A 17,551-nucleotide genomic window follows, 5' to 3' on the forward strand; every position below is an offset into this window, starting at 1 on the left:
AGGGTAAAGATAAATGTCCATGTACAGCGAGCGTTGATTTGGAATAGAGCTAAATTTGTCGTTCCTATAGTATGCAGCTCTTCAAATGTATTTTTACAATCTGATGTGACCTTTGAGTCAAAAATATTTGCCTTCCCCAGTACCCTTGGTCTAACGGGCCCAACCTGGGGCTGGGCACAGCCATCTGCCCCCACAGTTCGCCTAGCACCATTAGGGAGTACTGTCAATATGTGGCACTGAGAGGGCTATCAGTTATTGCCTGATTATTAATTACAGGTAAAGTTTGCATTTTCAGCGCTCAACACCACCATTAGATCAAAGGGTTTAAAGTCAATTAAACTAAATTTTCAGTAAAAAGTACACAATTTTTTTTGTTTCTTATAAAACTTTAATAGACAATGAAAAAATGGTACAAAAACTGCATTGTTGAATTGAGTTTTGAGTGTAACATGATCACATGATTTTTACATGATTTGTGTTTTTTGTATGTACAAAAAATGTATTTAATACAAAAGTGTAAAACCAGTGTTGCAAACATATTTACACTGTTATGCTACAATATATATTAATTAACTTTCAATAAACACATTTTTGTAATCCAAACATAGACATCAACATTTTTACATACAATATTTACATTTAGTCTTTATATGTTCATTATGGTATACATAGTATATAGTATTCATATAAACATGTAAACTGTGAAATAATTTGTGCAGATCCCTTTATGCAAAGTGACTTACAAACCAGAGGTAATAATACAGAGGTACAGCATGTGGAGGGTACAATGACAAACCTCTACATAACATAACCACAGCACTGAAACGTGCATGAACCAATCTGCTTGTTAAGTTTGACATCAACTTCTGGGTCCAAATGCTCCATCAGATGCCTTACGCAAATTAAGCAACTGTATAAACACTCACAGTGCACACATAAAAAAAACTTTATCTCATACTGAAATCCTAGATGGACAAAAAGCAATGAATCTTTTATGAATAATTATAGTTTTGTTCTCTGGGACATTCTGAGCTTGGAGAATGTACTGTAGTGTAAACCACACGTTTATATAAAAATATAGCTTAAATGTGTGATATGAATAAATATGGCTCATAAACGGCTGTTGAGATTGTAGTCCCTAATGAAGCGAGTGGAGGCTTGGACCAGGAGATGGTATTTTTACGTCATAACTTAACAAGCGGATAACAAACTGGTGTGGCCACTAGCTAAAATGGATGGAACGTATGCACTGACGACACAAAGGACACGTCTTATACATCTCATAGATCTTCATTGCACATGGAGTACAAACACATTTATGACCGCAGCTCAGAAGAGTGTTTGGCTTTTCACTCCAACACACTACACAGTCTTCAGAGTCAAAGGCTTCAGTACCTGAAAAACAAAATACATGTTGTTTATCTACATATATACATCAGTAAGAAATTAAATTCATAATCATGTGACAATAAGGCATATGCAAAAATTCTGTCTTAGATGTGTTGGGTGGGTTCATCCCTTTTAAATCCAATGCTGGGTTGAAAATAACTTATACTTAAATACATAATTCTGTAAAAGGTGTTTGTTTCTTTAAGTCTTAAACCAATTAAATAGGCATGTATTATATTTGCAGTATATTTCAGCGATAATTTCCCCACTGGTAGGCCCATTTTCATACTGTAAGGTCCAGCAAACTAATGGGCCAGCTTTGCAACTAATATATATATTTACAACCCAGACCTCCTATAAACATTGAGGGAACCCCTATAAAGCACAAAAATATAAATTAGGGGGGTCCCCTGGTTTTTATTTTAACTAAAATATTTTTTTATTCTCATGCTGCCATTATTTGTCCTAATTTGGCAAATAAACGAATCCAAAAGATTTCTGTCTGAAATAAATGTAAACTCTCAAGTGCGCCTCACACTGTTTTCTGGAGGAATTGACAGATTGTTAGATTTAGGATTTGGTTTGGTGCTTTAATTATTATTTTTTTTAAACAGGATCACATCTTACTTTGTAAAATCTTGGCGAATCTATAATGACATGGGAGTGGGCTTAGCTAGGGGACTCCCATAATCTTTGACATAATTTTGCAACACTTTTCCACTCCAAATTGAATCTTTTTAGAGCATTCATTTACACCTGCTATGAGATAATCTTACCTGTGTTATCAGACTCATGGATCTGCATGCTCATTGGTTTCTTCAGTCTTTCCAGTGTTTCTTTATTGATGTTTCCATAGACAGAGTTTTCATCATCAGTGTGTTTGTGTTTCAGAGCGGGGCAAGATCTATAGGTGCCTAGCAGACCTTTCTTTTCGGAACCTAAAACACAAATTAAACCACAATGTTAAGCAATTAAGACGTACAGTATTTATCAAACAATGCTTGAATTTGCTTAAGCTATGCACCTACACACAACCCAAATCCATTGGGTTACATTAACCTAGAACATGTCCATAATTGACCCAACAATGAGGTGAAATGACTCAGCATTTAAAAAAATACCGCCACAGTACTCTCAGAAAAAGATGCAAAAGCTGTCACTGTGGCGGTATATACTTTTTTAAAAGTGCATCCATAGAGTACATAATAATAAAAATACACCTCAAGGGTACATTATTGGTCCCAAAAGTATACATATTTATACCTATGGGACAGCACCTTGAGTATAGGCTTAAATGTTCAAGATAATTACCAATTTCTTTTTAAATATTTTTGTTGGTGCTCTCATTACACACTGCGTTTTAATAACATAAAGCCCTCACCAAGCAGCACCACTGCGGTTGTCTGTCCATAGATGTCAATCATCGCCCAGATGGGCCAGTGGATATTCAGAGCAGTCGGCTGACAGTAGGTGATACCATCAGAACTTCGTATGCAAATTCTGGCATAGCTGTCGATCCAGAACTCCATCTCTGAGCCTGGGTAACACGTGTCCTCGTGAAGTATCGCTGCTGCGTATAGTGAGGAGGAGTTGGTTAAGTCTGGAACAGCCATTGAGGGTAACGTTGTCTCCTCGGGTAAAACATTGGCAAAACCGATCCGAAGCGAGCCGTGCCAATTCCCCGTAGAGCCCTCGACCCGCAGGCGCATCTTCTCTCGGATCCGTACCGGTCGCGCGCTGAACACCAGACCGTGGCGAAATGACGACTCATCTCTGGTCGCCCGTCGCCCACCGTCACTCAGCGTAATCAGAGGACCGTTCACATTTGAGTGGAACGACAGGGGTCCCAAACTGGTGCGCTTGTGACACACGCACCGATGCACTGAATCTGGAGGAAAAAAAGTGTTATTAGAGAATAAAGCAAACTGGATGAAAATCATCTATTTTGCAACGTCTATACAACGTTATAGACGGAAGAGGGCGCAATTGTTTGCTTTCAAAGTCACTTGGAGTTTTCTATAGACCCTTTTACTGTTTGTACACAATGATGACGTGGCAGCGTATGCGCGCGCATTTAGGCAACGGAAGTATCGTAAGAATCAACAGTGAAGCAACACAAACAGTAAGTTATTTTAAAAAATTGACTTTATCAACATTTTCAACACAGCTACCAGATCCGTGTACTATAGTGGAGTGGATAAAAGACGTTAGCAGATGGCCAAAAATAGAGTTGCCAGATACATATATACGTATATTAGTATATTATATTAGTGCAACCAAACGCAACAACTGGACATTTTGATGTTGAGAAACCGTTTTAATAAACTTTCTGAGTTGCTACCACGTTAGAACCAATGGGGAATAACACCACTTCTGTTGCCCAAATGCGCGCGCAGGCTATTTGATCACGTGAGCTGTAAAAGGGTCTATACTATTCTATTTCGGATTCCCAAATATTAACACACGTTACCTATCTCATCGTTAATATTGAATAGTAAATGGTACAATTTATTTACTGTAAATAATTAGCTTATTACTTAATTAGCATAAAATGTATAACAAAAAATAAATATATTTCATCTACACAAAAATTGAGCACACGTGTTAAAGATAATACTACAAACATACAGCATGCATGGCACATAAATTTACATTTATTTTTTGTTTAAATTAACATATTTTGCTTTACCAGACTGTCTGCGTGGAAACTTTCCTTAACTGAATTAAGTTTATTTAACTATTTATTATTATTATTATTAATAATATTTTTTAAGTGCAACAAGCTTGCAAAGAATTATAGCAAAAATATAGCATTTGAAAGTATGAAAGTATAGCATTTGCCCCACAATTTATCATTCAGTATAAAAACATAATTCAATCTCTTTAAATCTATCTATCTCTCAGATAGTTACATATTTCCTTTATACAGAAATATATGAAGAAAAAGTTACCATTTGTCATCATTTGCCTTTGATTCTCCTTCTTTTTCGCTGTCATGCTCTTCACTTGAATGTTTTAGCTTCTTTATTTAAATGAAAGTAAACTTGTGGCTTTTAATGCTGTGTACACGCCATAAGTGTTGTGTTTTCCTTATAGGACGAGGATAGGAAGGGGGCGCGGTTCTGGAAAGTACAACCAAATTACCCCAATCTGTTCAACATGACTGACAACAGTTACTGTTGGGAATTTCTGGATGCGGTAATGCACACATTTTGTCCATACAAGAAAAAGTCGTTGCTATGATTAAAATTTTTATATAAAGAATGCAAAAAACAACAACAAAAAAACGCATTTCATACGGATTGCCACAAATAAGTGAATAAATATGTTACGTGATTTAGGCTAGTTATATTACAGAAAGAAATAGATTTGACTCTGGTTGTGGTAATTACTTAAATTTTAACCTTTCAATTATTCAAAAGTCATAGTTTATAAAGTAACTCTGACTGAGTGGTTATTCTGTATTTATGTTTGTGTTTATGTTCGGTGCGGCGCATGGTTTTACTTTCGGTTTGAGTCAAGGTTTACGCAGTGAGTATAATAGGCTATAGTAAGCCCAAAGGCATAAGGAAAAAATAAACATTTAGTTATGTGAATCATGTGATGAAATTACGAACAATCATGACATCAAGTCATCAAAGCACACAATTAAACAAGCTACCGCAACTACACGCGGGACAAAATGATAAAGGTGGCAACGAGTTAAACAGCCAGCAGCAGTATAATAATACATTTACTAGGACTCATTTTGCACAATTCTTATTTTAAGTCTGTAAACAACTCGTGTGAACAAGAGATTTGAGTTTATTGTTTTGTGATAAATGGCGAAAGCATATAACAGACGTACAGCAACACTAATGCTGTCTAAAAAAGGATAGTTGGTTTCTTACTGTAAATATTATATAATAAATGTGACTTTGATGTTTTAAAAAAATCTAATTGTATATGTTGTAGTTTTATTATACTGTTGTATAAACATAGGCTATTTCATTCAAATACTTCTAAGTAATTTATTCTTAGTAAATGTGTTTTGCTTTCACGCGACACTGACTGGCACGATTTGCTTGAGTCACATGCATAGTGAGTTAATAATCACATCCTTCTTCTGTCACCAGTTTGCAGTGTAGGAGACCAGTCATTTTCCTATAGGAGTCAATGACAAAACAAGCTTCACAAACATATTTCAAAAAAATATATATTTTTAAAATAGATGTCATGCATTTTTGAGTCAGGTATCATGTGTTTTGAAAAGTTATTATCCCAACAGCTATTCGTGATATTTGTGAACTGTGATTATAGAAAAAGGTTTTCAACATAAAACAATACAAAGTATTTTAATTTGACATTTTTATTCATTTAAACACCATTTTTTATTAATAGCCTTAAACTGCTGACAGTTTTTGATACCAAGGAAACTTTATATTTAAATATTGAAAATGTATTTAAACCAACCAAATTGGTTTTATAGAATAAAGTGACATATTTCATACATGTATAAAGTATTTTTTAAAGTAAATAATGGCCCTGGACACAAAAATATAAATTTTATTGTCATTGAACAAGTGCACGTGATGTCACAGCGAGTCAAGGACAATGAGACTGTGCTCTCCTCCTGTATCTGAACGATTGTACAAATAGATGGTTTCCACCAGCTGTGTGCTTATCATCATTTATTAACATTTCTAGGTCTACAGTTCTAAAACAACATGAGGGTGTGTAAATGATGCCAGAATTCTCTTTATTTTTTGGTGGACTATCCAAAAGCAGATAAGATAAAAGTGTTTTGGTTTTTGTACAGCAATTAATGGTGTAAGCATATAGATAAGAACACAAATAAAGACATAACACGTGACATTAAAGAAGCCAAATTTTTAGTTTTGTTTAGTTTACCTCTGAAGTTTATTTACGACATGTTTGACTTTTGTAAGAAAATAAAAATATAATATAAAAAAAGAAATTCTGCAGGTCTAAAACAACATGAGGGTGGGTAAATGATGCCAGAATTTTTTTATTTTTTTGGGTGAACTATTCAAAAGCAGATAAGATAAAAGTGTTTTGGTTTATATTTTACCGCAAATAATGATGTAAGCACATAGATAAGAACACAAATAAAGACAACACGTGACATCAAAGAAGTCAAAATGATAGTTTCATTAGTTTCTTTTGAAGTTTATTTACGACATGTTTGACATTTGTAAGAAAATAAAAATATGCATTTTTTGAAATACAAGTATAGATTTAATATACCAAAATGATGGCATAATGTATGTTTAAATTATAGCATAAACAAGTCACTTTACAGTAATGAATAATAGCTCATTTTTCTATAAATAGATAACATTGTATTTAACATATTTCATCCCGATTAAATGATGCAACTTAAACATGACTGACAACAATTAATGCTACGAATTTTGGCAGACATGTTGTGCAAAACAAAAGGAAAAATGATGCTGACAGAAATCTAAATGTATGATTTCTGACTGAAGTAAATTTTTGTGCCCTCTTTAATATGAACAAAACCACACAGTCAAAAATGTAAACATGTTTTCACTTGCAGTACAAGGTCATGATATGTATCTTTTATCTATAATAAAAAATAAGAAATAAAAGAAATCATAACCCAAACCATAAAAATGCTTATGGATGTAATTACAGTATATTTTATGACAGATATCCTCCATATACTTTTATGTTCTCCCAAATCACCCCCATTTGAGCTTCTGCGGATGCCCCAAACAAGTGAATGTGAATGTGTAACGTGATTTAAGCTTATTATAATACATGTGGTAATGACTTTAATTAAATATTAACTAATCAATTATATTTCAACTGTTTATAAAGTAACTCTGACTGAGTGTTGGCTACTCTGTGTCTATGATTGGACTCTGTGTTTGTTTATGTTCTGCACAGCATGGTTTCGCTTTTGGTTTGAGTCAAAGGTTAGGCAGTGGAATATAAGTTAATCATTAGACTAAAACAAACAAAATTAAGTTTTAAACGTAGGTTCGGGAGGAGCCTAAAACATTCAGTCCTGTCAATCATCCTGAGAGCCTATTTAAGCGAGTTAATCTCCAAGCCTTACATTGACGATTCATCCCGCATCCCTCCTCCTCCCCAATTCTCCTCCTTTATTTTGCCCATTTCTCTCTCTGCACAGTGTTACAATGGGGGTTCTGAACTTGGGCCTCGAGCCGAGTCTCGGGTTCGAGCTCCCTCTGAGGACAGCAAGCCAAATTTTATTTTACCATCATTCAATAGACTGAATGCGCAGGCGAACTAGTGAAACAGCATTAGGATTAAAACAAAACATTTAATTATGTTATTCGAAATTTTATACAATCATGACATCAAGTCATCAATGCATACAATGAAACAAGCTACAGCAACCAATAGGTATGGGACAAAATTAAATAAAAAGGATAGTGGGTTTCTTGCTGTACTGTAAATATTATATGTCTAAATAAATGTGACTTTCATGTCTGTCTTATAAATGTAACTTTTTTAACTAACAGCAGAAGGGTCTTATAGTAAAAAAAAATTGTTTTGGCAAGAAAATAAAAAATATGCACTTTTAAACGACAACTACTCGTCTTCCACAGGCGGTGTGACGCACCAGCACGACCTCACGTAATGCATCATCACATCAAAAGGTCACGGATGATGTTTGCAAAGTACCATTCCAGTGTTTACAAGTGTGGCGTTCCGACGTTGTTTATGTGAAATTATACAAATGAATGTCCTTGTGTCAGTTTATTGTTTAAAATGGTCCGCAAATGTAGGTTTCATCTGCAACACGTGACCTTTCGACGAGCTTACGCAATTATGTGAGTTTGAGCTGGCGCGTCACATGGCTGGTAGAAGACAATAAGTTGTGGTTTAAAAGTGCATCTTTTATTTATTCTTGCCAAAAATGACAATGGTATATCGCTAGATAAGACCCTTGTGCTTTGTTAGAGCCTTTTGAAACTGCATTAAAACTACCAAGTGCTGGGGTCCAATGTAGTTTATTAAATTGAGAAAAATCCTGAAATGAAAAACTTTTGTGTTCATCAGAAGAAGCAATTCATACAGGTCTAAAACAACATTAGGGTGCATAAATGATGCCAGATTTTTTTGGGAAGGGTGAACTATCCAAAAGCAGATAAGATAAAAGTTTTTTGGTTTATATTTTACAGCAAATAATGATGTAAGCACATAGATAAGAACACAAAGACAAAACACGTGACATCAAAGAAGTCAAAAGTTTAGTTTCATTTAGTTTCTTGTAAAGTTTATTTACATGTTGGCAAGTATAGATTTAATATACCAAAATTATGGCATAATGTATGTATATAAAATATAGCATATACAAGTCACTTTACAGAAATGAAATAATAGCTTATTCTATAAATATAACATTGTATTTGATGGATTAACGTATTTCATCCCTTTAGACCTATCAAATAATGCATCTTCAACATGACTGAAACAATTACGGCTACGAATTTTGGCAGACATGCTGTTCAAAATTAAAGGAAAGTGCTCTCTTTAATATGAACAAAACATTCAATCCACCATTGCTATGTAAACCTTTTTTCACTTACACTTGCAATACAAGGTCATGATATGTATCTTGACTTTTATCTATAATAAAAAAGCATATAAAAGTCACTGTACAGTAATAAGAAATCAAACAATAAAAAATCTTATGGATGTAATTACAGTATATTTTATTACAGATATCCTCCATATACTTTTATGTTCTCCCAAACCCCCCATTTAAGCTTCTGCGGATGCCCCAAATAAGTGAATAAATGTGTAACGTGATTTAAGCTTATTATAATACAGAAAGAAATAGATTTGACAGTGGCTGTGGTAATGACTTTACTTAAATTATTCGAACTGTTTATTAAGTTACTCTTTTGCAATCATCAGAAAAAAATAAATGCATACGATGACCTATGGTAACCTTTACAAAAGTGATGTCATGTGGGTTCTTCATATTTAAAGCCTGAACATAAACCTATATTAAGCATGGAGTGAGGGGAAACCAAAACCTATATATACCAGCCATGGCACAGAGAGAGTCAGGCTGATCTTGCAGGATCTTCTCAGGACCTCATTTGGTTCTGGGTTGATTCACTAGGACGAACTCAGCTTTTATTTGTCCGGATAATAAAAGTCTATCTCTTGAAATAAAAACCTAAGACTGAAAACTGTTTCATTCAAGGAAAAGGGAAACCACAACAGCACATAAAGACATAAAACGGGACATCAAAGAAGTCAAAGGGATCATTTTATTAAGTTTCTTTTAAAGTTTATTTGCTTCATGTTTGACATTTTGTAAGAAAATAAAAATATACATTTTTTTAAATACAAGTATAAAATGAATATACCCAAATGATTGCATAATGTATGTATAAAATATAGCATATAAAAGTCACTTTACAGTAATGAAATAATAGCTTATTCAATAAATAGATAACATTGGATGGATAAACATATTTCATCGTTTCAAATGATGAAATGATGCCACTTCAACATGACTGACAACAATTACTGCTACGAATTTTGGCAGACATGTTGTGCAAAACAAAAGGAAAGTTTATCAAAGAAAGGTCACTGTAGAGTAATTAGCTTAAAAACTGAAACCATAAAAAGCTTATAGATGTATTTATGAATGAAAAGATTTCCTCCATAAACTTTTATGTTCTCCCGAAGTCCACTGAGTCTCTGATTGCTCTCGTGAGCATTCGCTGAAGCTCCACCTCATCTTTCACTCCTCTGGGAAGGAACAATTTCATTGTGCACGTGTTAGCATACGGAAAACGACATCCACGCTTCTCTGGCTGGTAGAAGTGAATGCTCGGATTTTGGGGGAACCCCAGTGGCGGGATCTCATCTGCTCCAGTTACGAAAACCAAAAGCTCCTCAAAATGTAACTTTGTTTTTTTGTCTTAAAGAAAAAAGAGAACAAGTCAATCTCCAAATATGATGTCATTTAACTATTGCGCTCTTTTAGAGTATAGGTCAACCCAACATTAGGTCAAAAAGGGATGAAACCAGCCCATTGGGTTAAATTCACTCAGAAAATGTTGATATTTGACCCAACAATGGGATAAAACAACACAGCATGTTTGATTGAAACCTGATTTAGTACAGGTTAGATTACAACCCAACGGGTTGGGTTCGTCCCTTTTTGACCTAATGCTGGGTTGAAAATCACACAGCATTTTTTTGAGTATACATTCACGTTTTATATATGAACATATACACTTATATGAAGTTAGTATGCAGGTTTATGTTTAACAAACTACGTAACAAGAGTAAACTCACCCTCAATCATCTTAAGTACTAATTCCCAGCACTTAATAGTTTCCTCCTCAGCCATCCTCCTGTTGGACGTTAGTTTACTCCATTGGATCTGAAACAGGCTCCTGAAGGTGCTTCTTGATATCGGCTCATGCATGTTGGTAAAGATGGGCAAGAAGTCAGCCCAGTAAGATTTAACCAAATCCCAAAACTGTCCATAAGCATTCAGTCCCTTTGTAAACTGATGAATCATTTTAGAGGTTCTGTGAAAAACAACACAGGAACACATCTTAACACAACTCTGTTATCGTGTTTTTGTTATTAGTCATATCAAGAAAAACTTTATAAGCTTTCCATGTGAAGTGTTACCAAAACAACAAATGGCAGACTGTACAACCTAGGTGAATAATAATTTAAGGATTTTTTGATACATGAAAAACATCTTTTGGCCTACCTAAGATATATGTAGTGCTGAACAGCATAGGAGTAAATTTTTGGTAGATCTCGAATGGAAATATCAGGTCTGTAAATTCCAGGAACGCCACACTCGCAAATCCAGTCTCCCTCCTGTCTCTGCAGCCTATGGAGATCTGCTGTCGTTTTACATGACAAAATCTAAAAAAGAAGAAAGAAAAAAGTTGTTAGATTAAACGTAAGAAAGATCATTTAAACAGAACAAATATTAGATAGATACCTTTTGTAATTTCTTCTGAATGTCAGCATCTGGTATCAGGCACCAGTCGAACTTTTCCAGTGGACACTCCTGGATACACATTAGCTGGTAGAGACAGGGATCAAGCGCCTTAAATCCTGGTCCACCGTGAGCCACAGACCATGCAATAAGCTTTCCAGCTAACTCGTATTTGTGCTGCTCCAGGGCCATCTGGTCATAGGTGAAGAACAATTGTCCTGGTTTGCCCTCGAAGATACCCAGAGAGTTTTGCACCTCTATCATGAGGAGTCTGGAGAAGTGAGAAGATGTGTCAAATGAGAAATCACAACAGTCTGTGTTTCATTTGCATCTTTTGGTTGAATGTGAATCTGTCGGTTATTTTAAATGATATTAAGGATTATGGCTGTGTATAAAATAGCACCCTATACCCTTAAATAGTGCACTATTTGAGGGAACATCCATTTTTAGTGGTGTCCAAATCATAGTGGACATTATTGAGTGTACTATCACCCCACAATGCACTGAAGTAATGAGTTTACAAGCAATACATGTCATGCCGAATTAATTATTGGGTCTTCTGCCCAACTGTCATAGTCCCAGTCTGTATATCCTCTGTTTTCCCTATTTCTCACCCTTATGGACTCAATCTCCCATCATCCTCCACTCCCCCCCACCTGATCGTCATCCTCAATCATCACCACCTGTCAGCTATCACCCTCACCCCTTTAGCCACATATACCATCCTGTGTACCATTGTCTGTGTCCAGTCTACTGTTTATCTAGTTGTGAAGTTAAACTTCCATGATAGGTACTTTGTTGGTTTGGTGCCATCTCATGGCAATTCGTACGTATTTTATGAGGTGGCTAATATATATTATATATATCCTATTTGGCAACAGAAGCTAAAAAATGTGGCATCATGTAGCATCTTTGTTTTTAAGAGTGTGGCATACCTAAAAAACTCCCTCCGTGGACCTCCGCAGTCGAGAGCCTCCTCGCCAATAAATGTCACCAGAGGGGTTTTGGTCCAGGAGAAATTGCTGTTGGATATGGCATCCTTAGCACTCTGCAGTAACTTTTTTCGATGAACCAATATTGAAACCTGCTCTTTGGGGGTAAGATGGCTTTGTTGAAATTCTCTGAGCAAAGATCCAACATCCACATCCTCCTGTTATAGAGATATAGAAACACTGTCTTACATTGCATGGTCAAGGTTATAAGCAAAGCAATAAGAACTTGCACAGTTACTCTCTTAAAAATAGAGGTACATTTCACAAGACTTTTTAAAGATGTAAAATAAATCATTTGTGTCCCTAGAGTATGTATGTGAAATACTAATAAATAGATATTTTATTATAGTATGTTGAAATTGCCACTTGTGACCTACAATGGCCTATTTTTTTAACATTCCTGCAGAGAAACCGAAACTAAGTTACTGTGTTGATCTTTTACACATTTTCTAGGTTGATAGAAGCACTGGGGACCAAATTAAGCACATAAACATGAAAAAAGACAGACTTTCATGATATGTCCTTTTTAAAAGGTTCCCAGCAATGCCATAGAAGAACCATTTTTGGTTCCCTGAATAACCATTCAGTCAGTTATTCAAAGAACCATTTCTTTCTTACCTTTTCATAATATAAAGAATTTTTTAACTACAAAGAAACTTTAGGTTTCAGAAAGTTTCTTTAGATGTTAAAGTACCTATGAATCAGAAGTTGCGATCGATGTGTTATGACGTTTTTCAGAATGAAACCGACTCTCCAAACAAGGAAAATAGTGGGCGTGACTTGTGTTTTACACTGTGCATTGATTGGGTGTATAAAAGTAGGCATTTCTGAATGAAACGGAACTCGCAGCTGACTGACAGTTGGAGGGGGCGGAGTTAATGGATGCTCCCGCCCAAGCCGTCTAGCTGATGTCATCAGAGAATGATCGCCACAAGAGGGCAGAAGTACATTTTCAGATTTTGATTAAAGTTTATGGGGGCACATGAATTAAAAAAAGTAATACCATGGATAAACTGTTCATAATAAACACTGCAATATTACATAAAAAATGTCCATTTTAATTTAAAGGTTCTTGGCATCGTGAAGCACCTTTTATTTTTTAACGGATTAGTCAATAAAAAAAAATTCAGATAATTTACTCACCACAATGTCATTCAAAATGTTAATGTCTTTCTTTGTTCAGTCTAGAAAAAAGTATGTTTTTGAGGAAAACATTCCAGGTTTTTTTATTTTAATGGACTTTAATGGACACCAACACTTAACAGTTTTAATGCAGTTTAAAATTGCAGTTTTTAACGGAGTTTCAAAGGACTCTAAATGACTAGAATTCTAGCAAATCTAGCAAAACGATTGTCATTTTTGACAAGAAAAATAAAAAATATGCACTTTTAACCCACTACTTCTCGTCTATCTCCGGTCCTGTGACGAGCCAGCGCGACCTCACGTAATTGCGTAGTGACGTAGGGAGGTCACGTGTTACATATATAAAACGCACATTTGCGGACCATTTTAAACAATAAACTGACACAAAGACGTTAATTAATATCATTCCACATACAACAACGTCAGAACGGTCCTCTTTCTCCACACTTGTAAACACTGGGGCGTAGTTTCGCATACGTCATCCGTGACCTCTTGACGTGATGACGTATTGCGTGAGGTCGCGCTGGCGCGTAACAGGACCAGAGATAGACGAGAAGTTGTGGTTTAAAAGTGCATATTTTTTATATTTCTTGCCAAAAATGACAATCGTTTCGCTAGATAAGACCCTTATGCCTTCTTTGAGATTGTTAAGTCCTTTGAAACTGCAATTTTAAACTGTTACGTGTTGGGGTCCATTAAAGTCCATTAAAATGAGAAAAATCCTGGAATGTTTTCCTCAAAAAACATACTTTCTTCTCGACTGAACAAAGAAAGACATCAACATTTTGGATGACATGGTGGTGAGTAAATTATCTGGATTTTTTTTAAGAAAATGGACTAATCCTTTAAGAATAATATGTTGTGATTTGAATAATATGTTGAAAGATCTTTACCATTGAAGAGTTTGGGCTTGCATCAGAAAAACAGCTGTCGATTGAAGTCAGTCGGTGTCTGTGTTGAAAATGAAGATGCGGAGCAGAGTCTGATGATGATGAATTTCTATTGATGATTGATGATAATGTGTGTGTGATCATCTGTGAAACAATAGTCATCAAGTTAAATTCATTGGTCACTTTATTTATTATATTTAATATAAATGTCAACAGGCTGACTTGCAAAGCGTGACTTCGAAAAAAACGAATGCCAAATTGACACAGACGAGTATTAAAAAATTCAAGGGAATTCCAACTCTACCTCATTTAAAACAATGTCATTATCAGGTATTATATAAAGCACGCTCTCCCCCAACTGTTTCTTCAGTTTCTTTAGAGTGTTGGCGTGTATTCGGCAAAGTCTCCCGTATTTGTCAGCCTTGGCGGCACTGAAACCGATGGAATCCAGATCGATGGATGGATAACTGGAGCAAATGAAGTGATTCAGCTCTCTCCAGGTCCGGTTTAGATCAACCCCTGTGTCTGATTCATAAACAGGTACTCCTAGAAAGTGTCACATACAGTATATGAACTGTCAGATCCTAAATACTGAATACCTTAATACAAAGTTTTTGTTTGTTTTAAGATGATATGTACCTAAGCCTATTCTTGTGAGTTCGGTACGTTCTGTAGGGCTTGGGACGGTTTTCTGACCGGCGTACGGTAAGAGGAAGAGATTCGGTTGCCAACAAGAAGATGTCGTCTGTATTGTTGCTGTTTCTGTAAATTAGGGGAATATTACTGTAAAATGGTTTATTTAGTAAAGTATAATCAAATGCCACATTAAACCACCATTCTTACCGTTGTTGTGGTTAATTACTGAGAAACTGAGATTGGTATCATCTTGGTTTTTCTTTGAAACTTGATTCTCGCCAATCCAGTTGATGCCAGATGCATGGTCTAACTTAGGACAATCCGGGCACGATGTCCTACTGCCTCTTCTTGAGCCTACACACAGTACAATACAGCAAAAGTTTTTACAAACTGAAGTAATCCATAAGGCCCAAGCTTAAGTTGCACATGCATACTTACCCAAAAGGCGCACTGTGCTGGTGCTCCCATACAGGTCGATGAAAACCCAAAGCGGTTTATTCAGGTTAAGTTTCTTTGCTTCAACGTAAAATCTCTCTCCAGTCATGCCTTGGACGAGAACCAAGCTTGCGTGGTTGATCCAGAACTGAATCTCTGCGCTGCTCCCACATAAGCCCTCAGGCACTGGCAGCACACAATAGCCGGGCGTATCCCTCAGCTCTGGTATGGAAGAAGGTGGCATACTGTGTGTATTTGGACAGATGTTGGTGAATCCTACGCGGAGAGCACCATCCCAACTGGAGGAGCAACGTTCGATTCGTATACACATCTTTTCGTCAACTTTTACGGGGCGGCTCAGAAAAGCCAAACCGTTCATGAAGGAGGAGGCGTCTCTGGATGCAAGTCTCCTTCCTTTGCTGATGGTCACGCATCGGCCTGTCATTTCCATGTGGAAAGTCATCGGACCCAGACATCGGCTGCCGCACATGCGATGGTGGTCTGTTGCCAAACAATTAAATTAGGTGGAAAACGTTAAAGTAACATTAATGGATGACTGTAGGATTATTACATTCTCCAACCTATGTTTGTAAACAATGAAGGTCTATTTGTGTGCCAACAATTTGTTATTGTATGTTAATCATGTAAAAAAAATTCTTTCAAAAACTAGTGAGGGTTAAGTATGCACACTTCTGTCATAAGCAATATATACATTAAAAATACATTTTATTTTTTACAGTGTGTTTGTTACACGTCACATGTATTTACTATAGTAATAACAGTTAATGATGCATTACTTGCAAATAAGCCTAAACCAAGCCCCAACCCTTGAGTAAGTACAAGTTGTTAGTCATTAATAGTTAGTACTTAAATGAATAATTGCACTGTAACAAGGACACCGTGAAATAAAACAAAGCTTTATACCATTGTACTTACTCATTATTGCGTACTCTTTGCTTCATAAAAATGGTTGTGATGCTATTGAAAAACCTTGTAAGAGAAATAACTACAAACCACTCAGGGACTTCAGATTTTACTGCAATAATTTTAAGTCGTTCTGACTCTTATAATAATCAACAGCCTGTTTAACAAGTTTCACTTGCTGTATGAGATCAAGAAAGGTAAATGGGACGGGCTAATAGACAGGTGGAGCCCAGAAAAAATTTACTGACTTTTTGTGCTTTCCCTGAAGGGAATTACATGCGATAAGACATAAGAGACATAACATGCTCTCTTTCAGGAATGTCATTGTGTTTTTTTAGTTTCTAAGAAATCTATTTGAGTAAAATACCTGAGGGGTAACTCTCATTGAGAAGTATATCCAATTTTACCCCCAAATTAAAAGGAAATATAAAGTTATTTTTTGGATAAAGTTAAGATTATTTTAGCATTGCAACATTATTTTAATGACCATTAAGCAAATGTACTCCATCTATTTACATCACTGTTATAAAAAATCTGTCAAATCCAGACAAAGTCTCATAATCTAATAATGAGCATCAAAGTTTGATTTCAGTCATTTCTCAATGATTGAATCTTTGACATGATTTTCACATTGTTCTTCACATTATGATTTCACTGTAAACTCCAATGCTCAATGTAATTAACTCTTTCCCTGCCATTGACGAGATATCTCGAGTTATCTTGTCAATAGACCCTTTTACAGCTCACGTGATCAAATAGCCTGCGCGCGCATTTGGGCAACGGAAGTGGTGTTATTCCCCAGTGGTTCTAACGTGGTAGCAACTCAGAAAGTTTATTAAAACGGTTTCCCAGCATCAAATTGTCTGGTTGTTGCGTTTGGTTGCACAAATATAATATACTAATATACGTATATATGTATCTGGCAACTTTATTTTTGGCCATCTGCTAACGTCTTCTATCCACTCCCCTATAGTACACGGATCTGGTTGCTGTGTTGAAAATGTTCATAAAGTCAACTTTTTAAAAATAACTTACTGTTTGTGTTGCTTCACTTTTGATTCTTACGATACTTCCGTTGCCTAAATGCGCGCGCATACGCTGCCATGTCATCATTGTGTACAAACAGTAAAAGGGTCTGTTGGGAGAAAACATTTCCC

General features: G+C 35.8%; 2 protein-coding genes across 2 annotated transcripts; both read right to left on the reverse strand.

Moving 5' to 3' along the window:
- Positions 1–379: 379 nt before the first annotated feature.
- LOC135729728 (E3 ubiquitin-protein ligase NEURL3-like) lies at positions 380–4,472 on the reverse strand. Its single transcript, XM_065247562.1, has 4 exons — positions 4,341–4,472; positions 2,771–3,277; positions 2,166–2,327; positions 380–1,395 (listed from the first exon to the last, which is right to left on the reverse strand). The coding sequence occupies exons 1-4, from the start codon at positions 4,384–4,386 to the stop codon at positions 1,223–1,225; spliced, it is 888 nt and encodes a 295-aa protein (XP_065103634.1). The 5' UTR covers positions 4,387–4,472; the 3' UTR covers positions 380–1,222.
- A 5,228-nt stretch (positions 4,473–9,700) lies between these two features.
- Positions 9,701–16,545, reverse strand: LOC135729710 (uncharacterized). Its single transcript, XM_065247541.1, has 11 exons — positions 16,407–16,545; positions 15,474–15,971; positions 15,243–15,389; positions 15,039–15,161; positions 14,704–14,945; positions 14,403–14,543; positions 12,310–12,524; positions 11,378–11,645; positions 11,138–11,298; positions 10,708–10,946; positions 9,701–10,327 (listed from the first exon to the last, which is right to left on the reverse strand). The coding sequence occupies exons 1-11, from the start codon at positions 16,408–16,410 to the stop codon at positions 10,077–10,079; spliced, it is 2,289 nt and encodes a 762-aa protein (XP_065103613.1). The 5' UTR covers positions 16,411–16,545; the 3' UTR covers positions 9,701–10,076.
- Between the last annotated feature and the right edge of the window lie 1,006 nt (positions 16,546–17,551).

This window comes from Paramisgurnus dabryanus, chromosome 11, assembly GCF_030506205.2.
Source record: "Paramisgurnus dabryanus chromosome 11, PD_genome_1.1, whole genome shotgun sequence".
Classification (NCBI taxonomy): Eukaryota; Metazoa; Chordata; class Actinopteri; order Cypriniformes; family Cobitidae; genus Paramisgurnus; species Paramisgurnus dabryanus.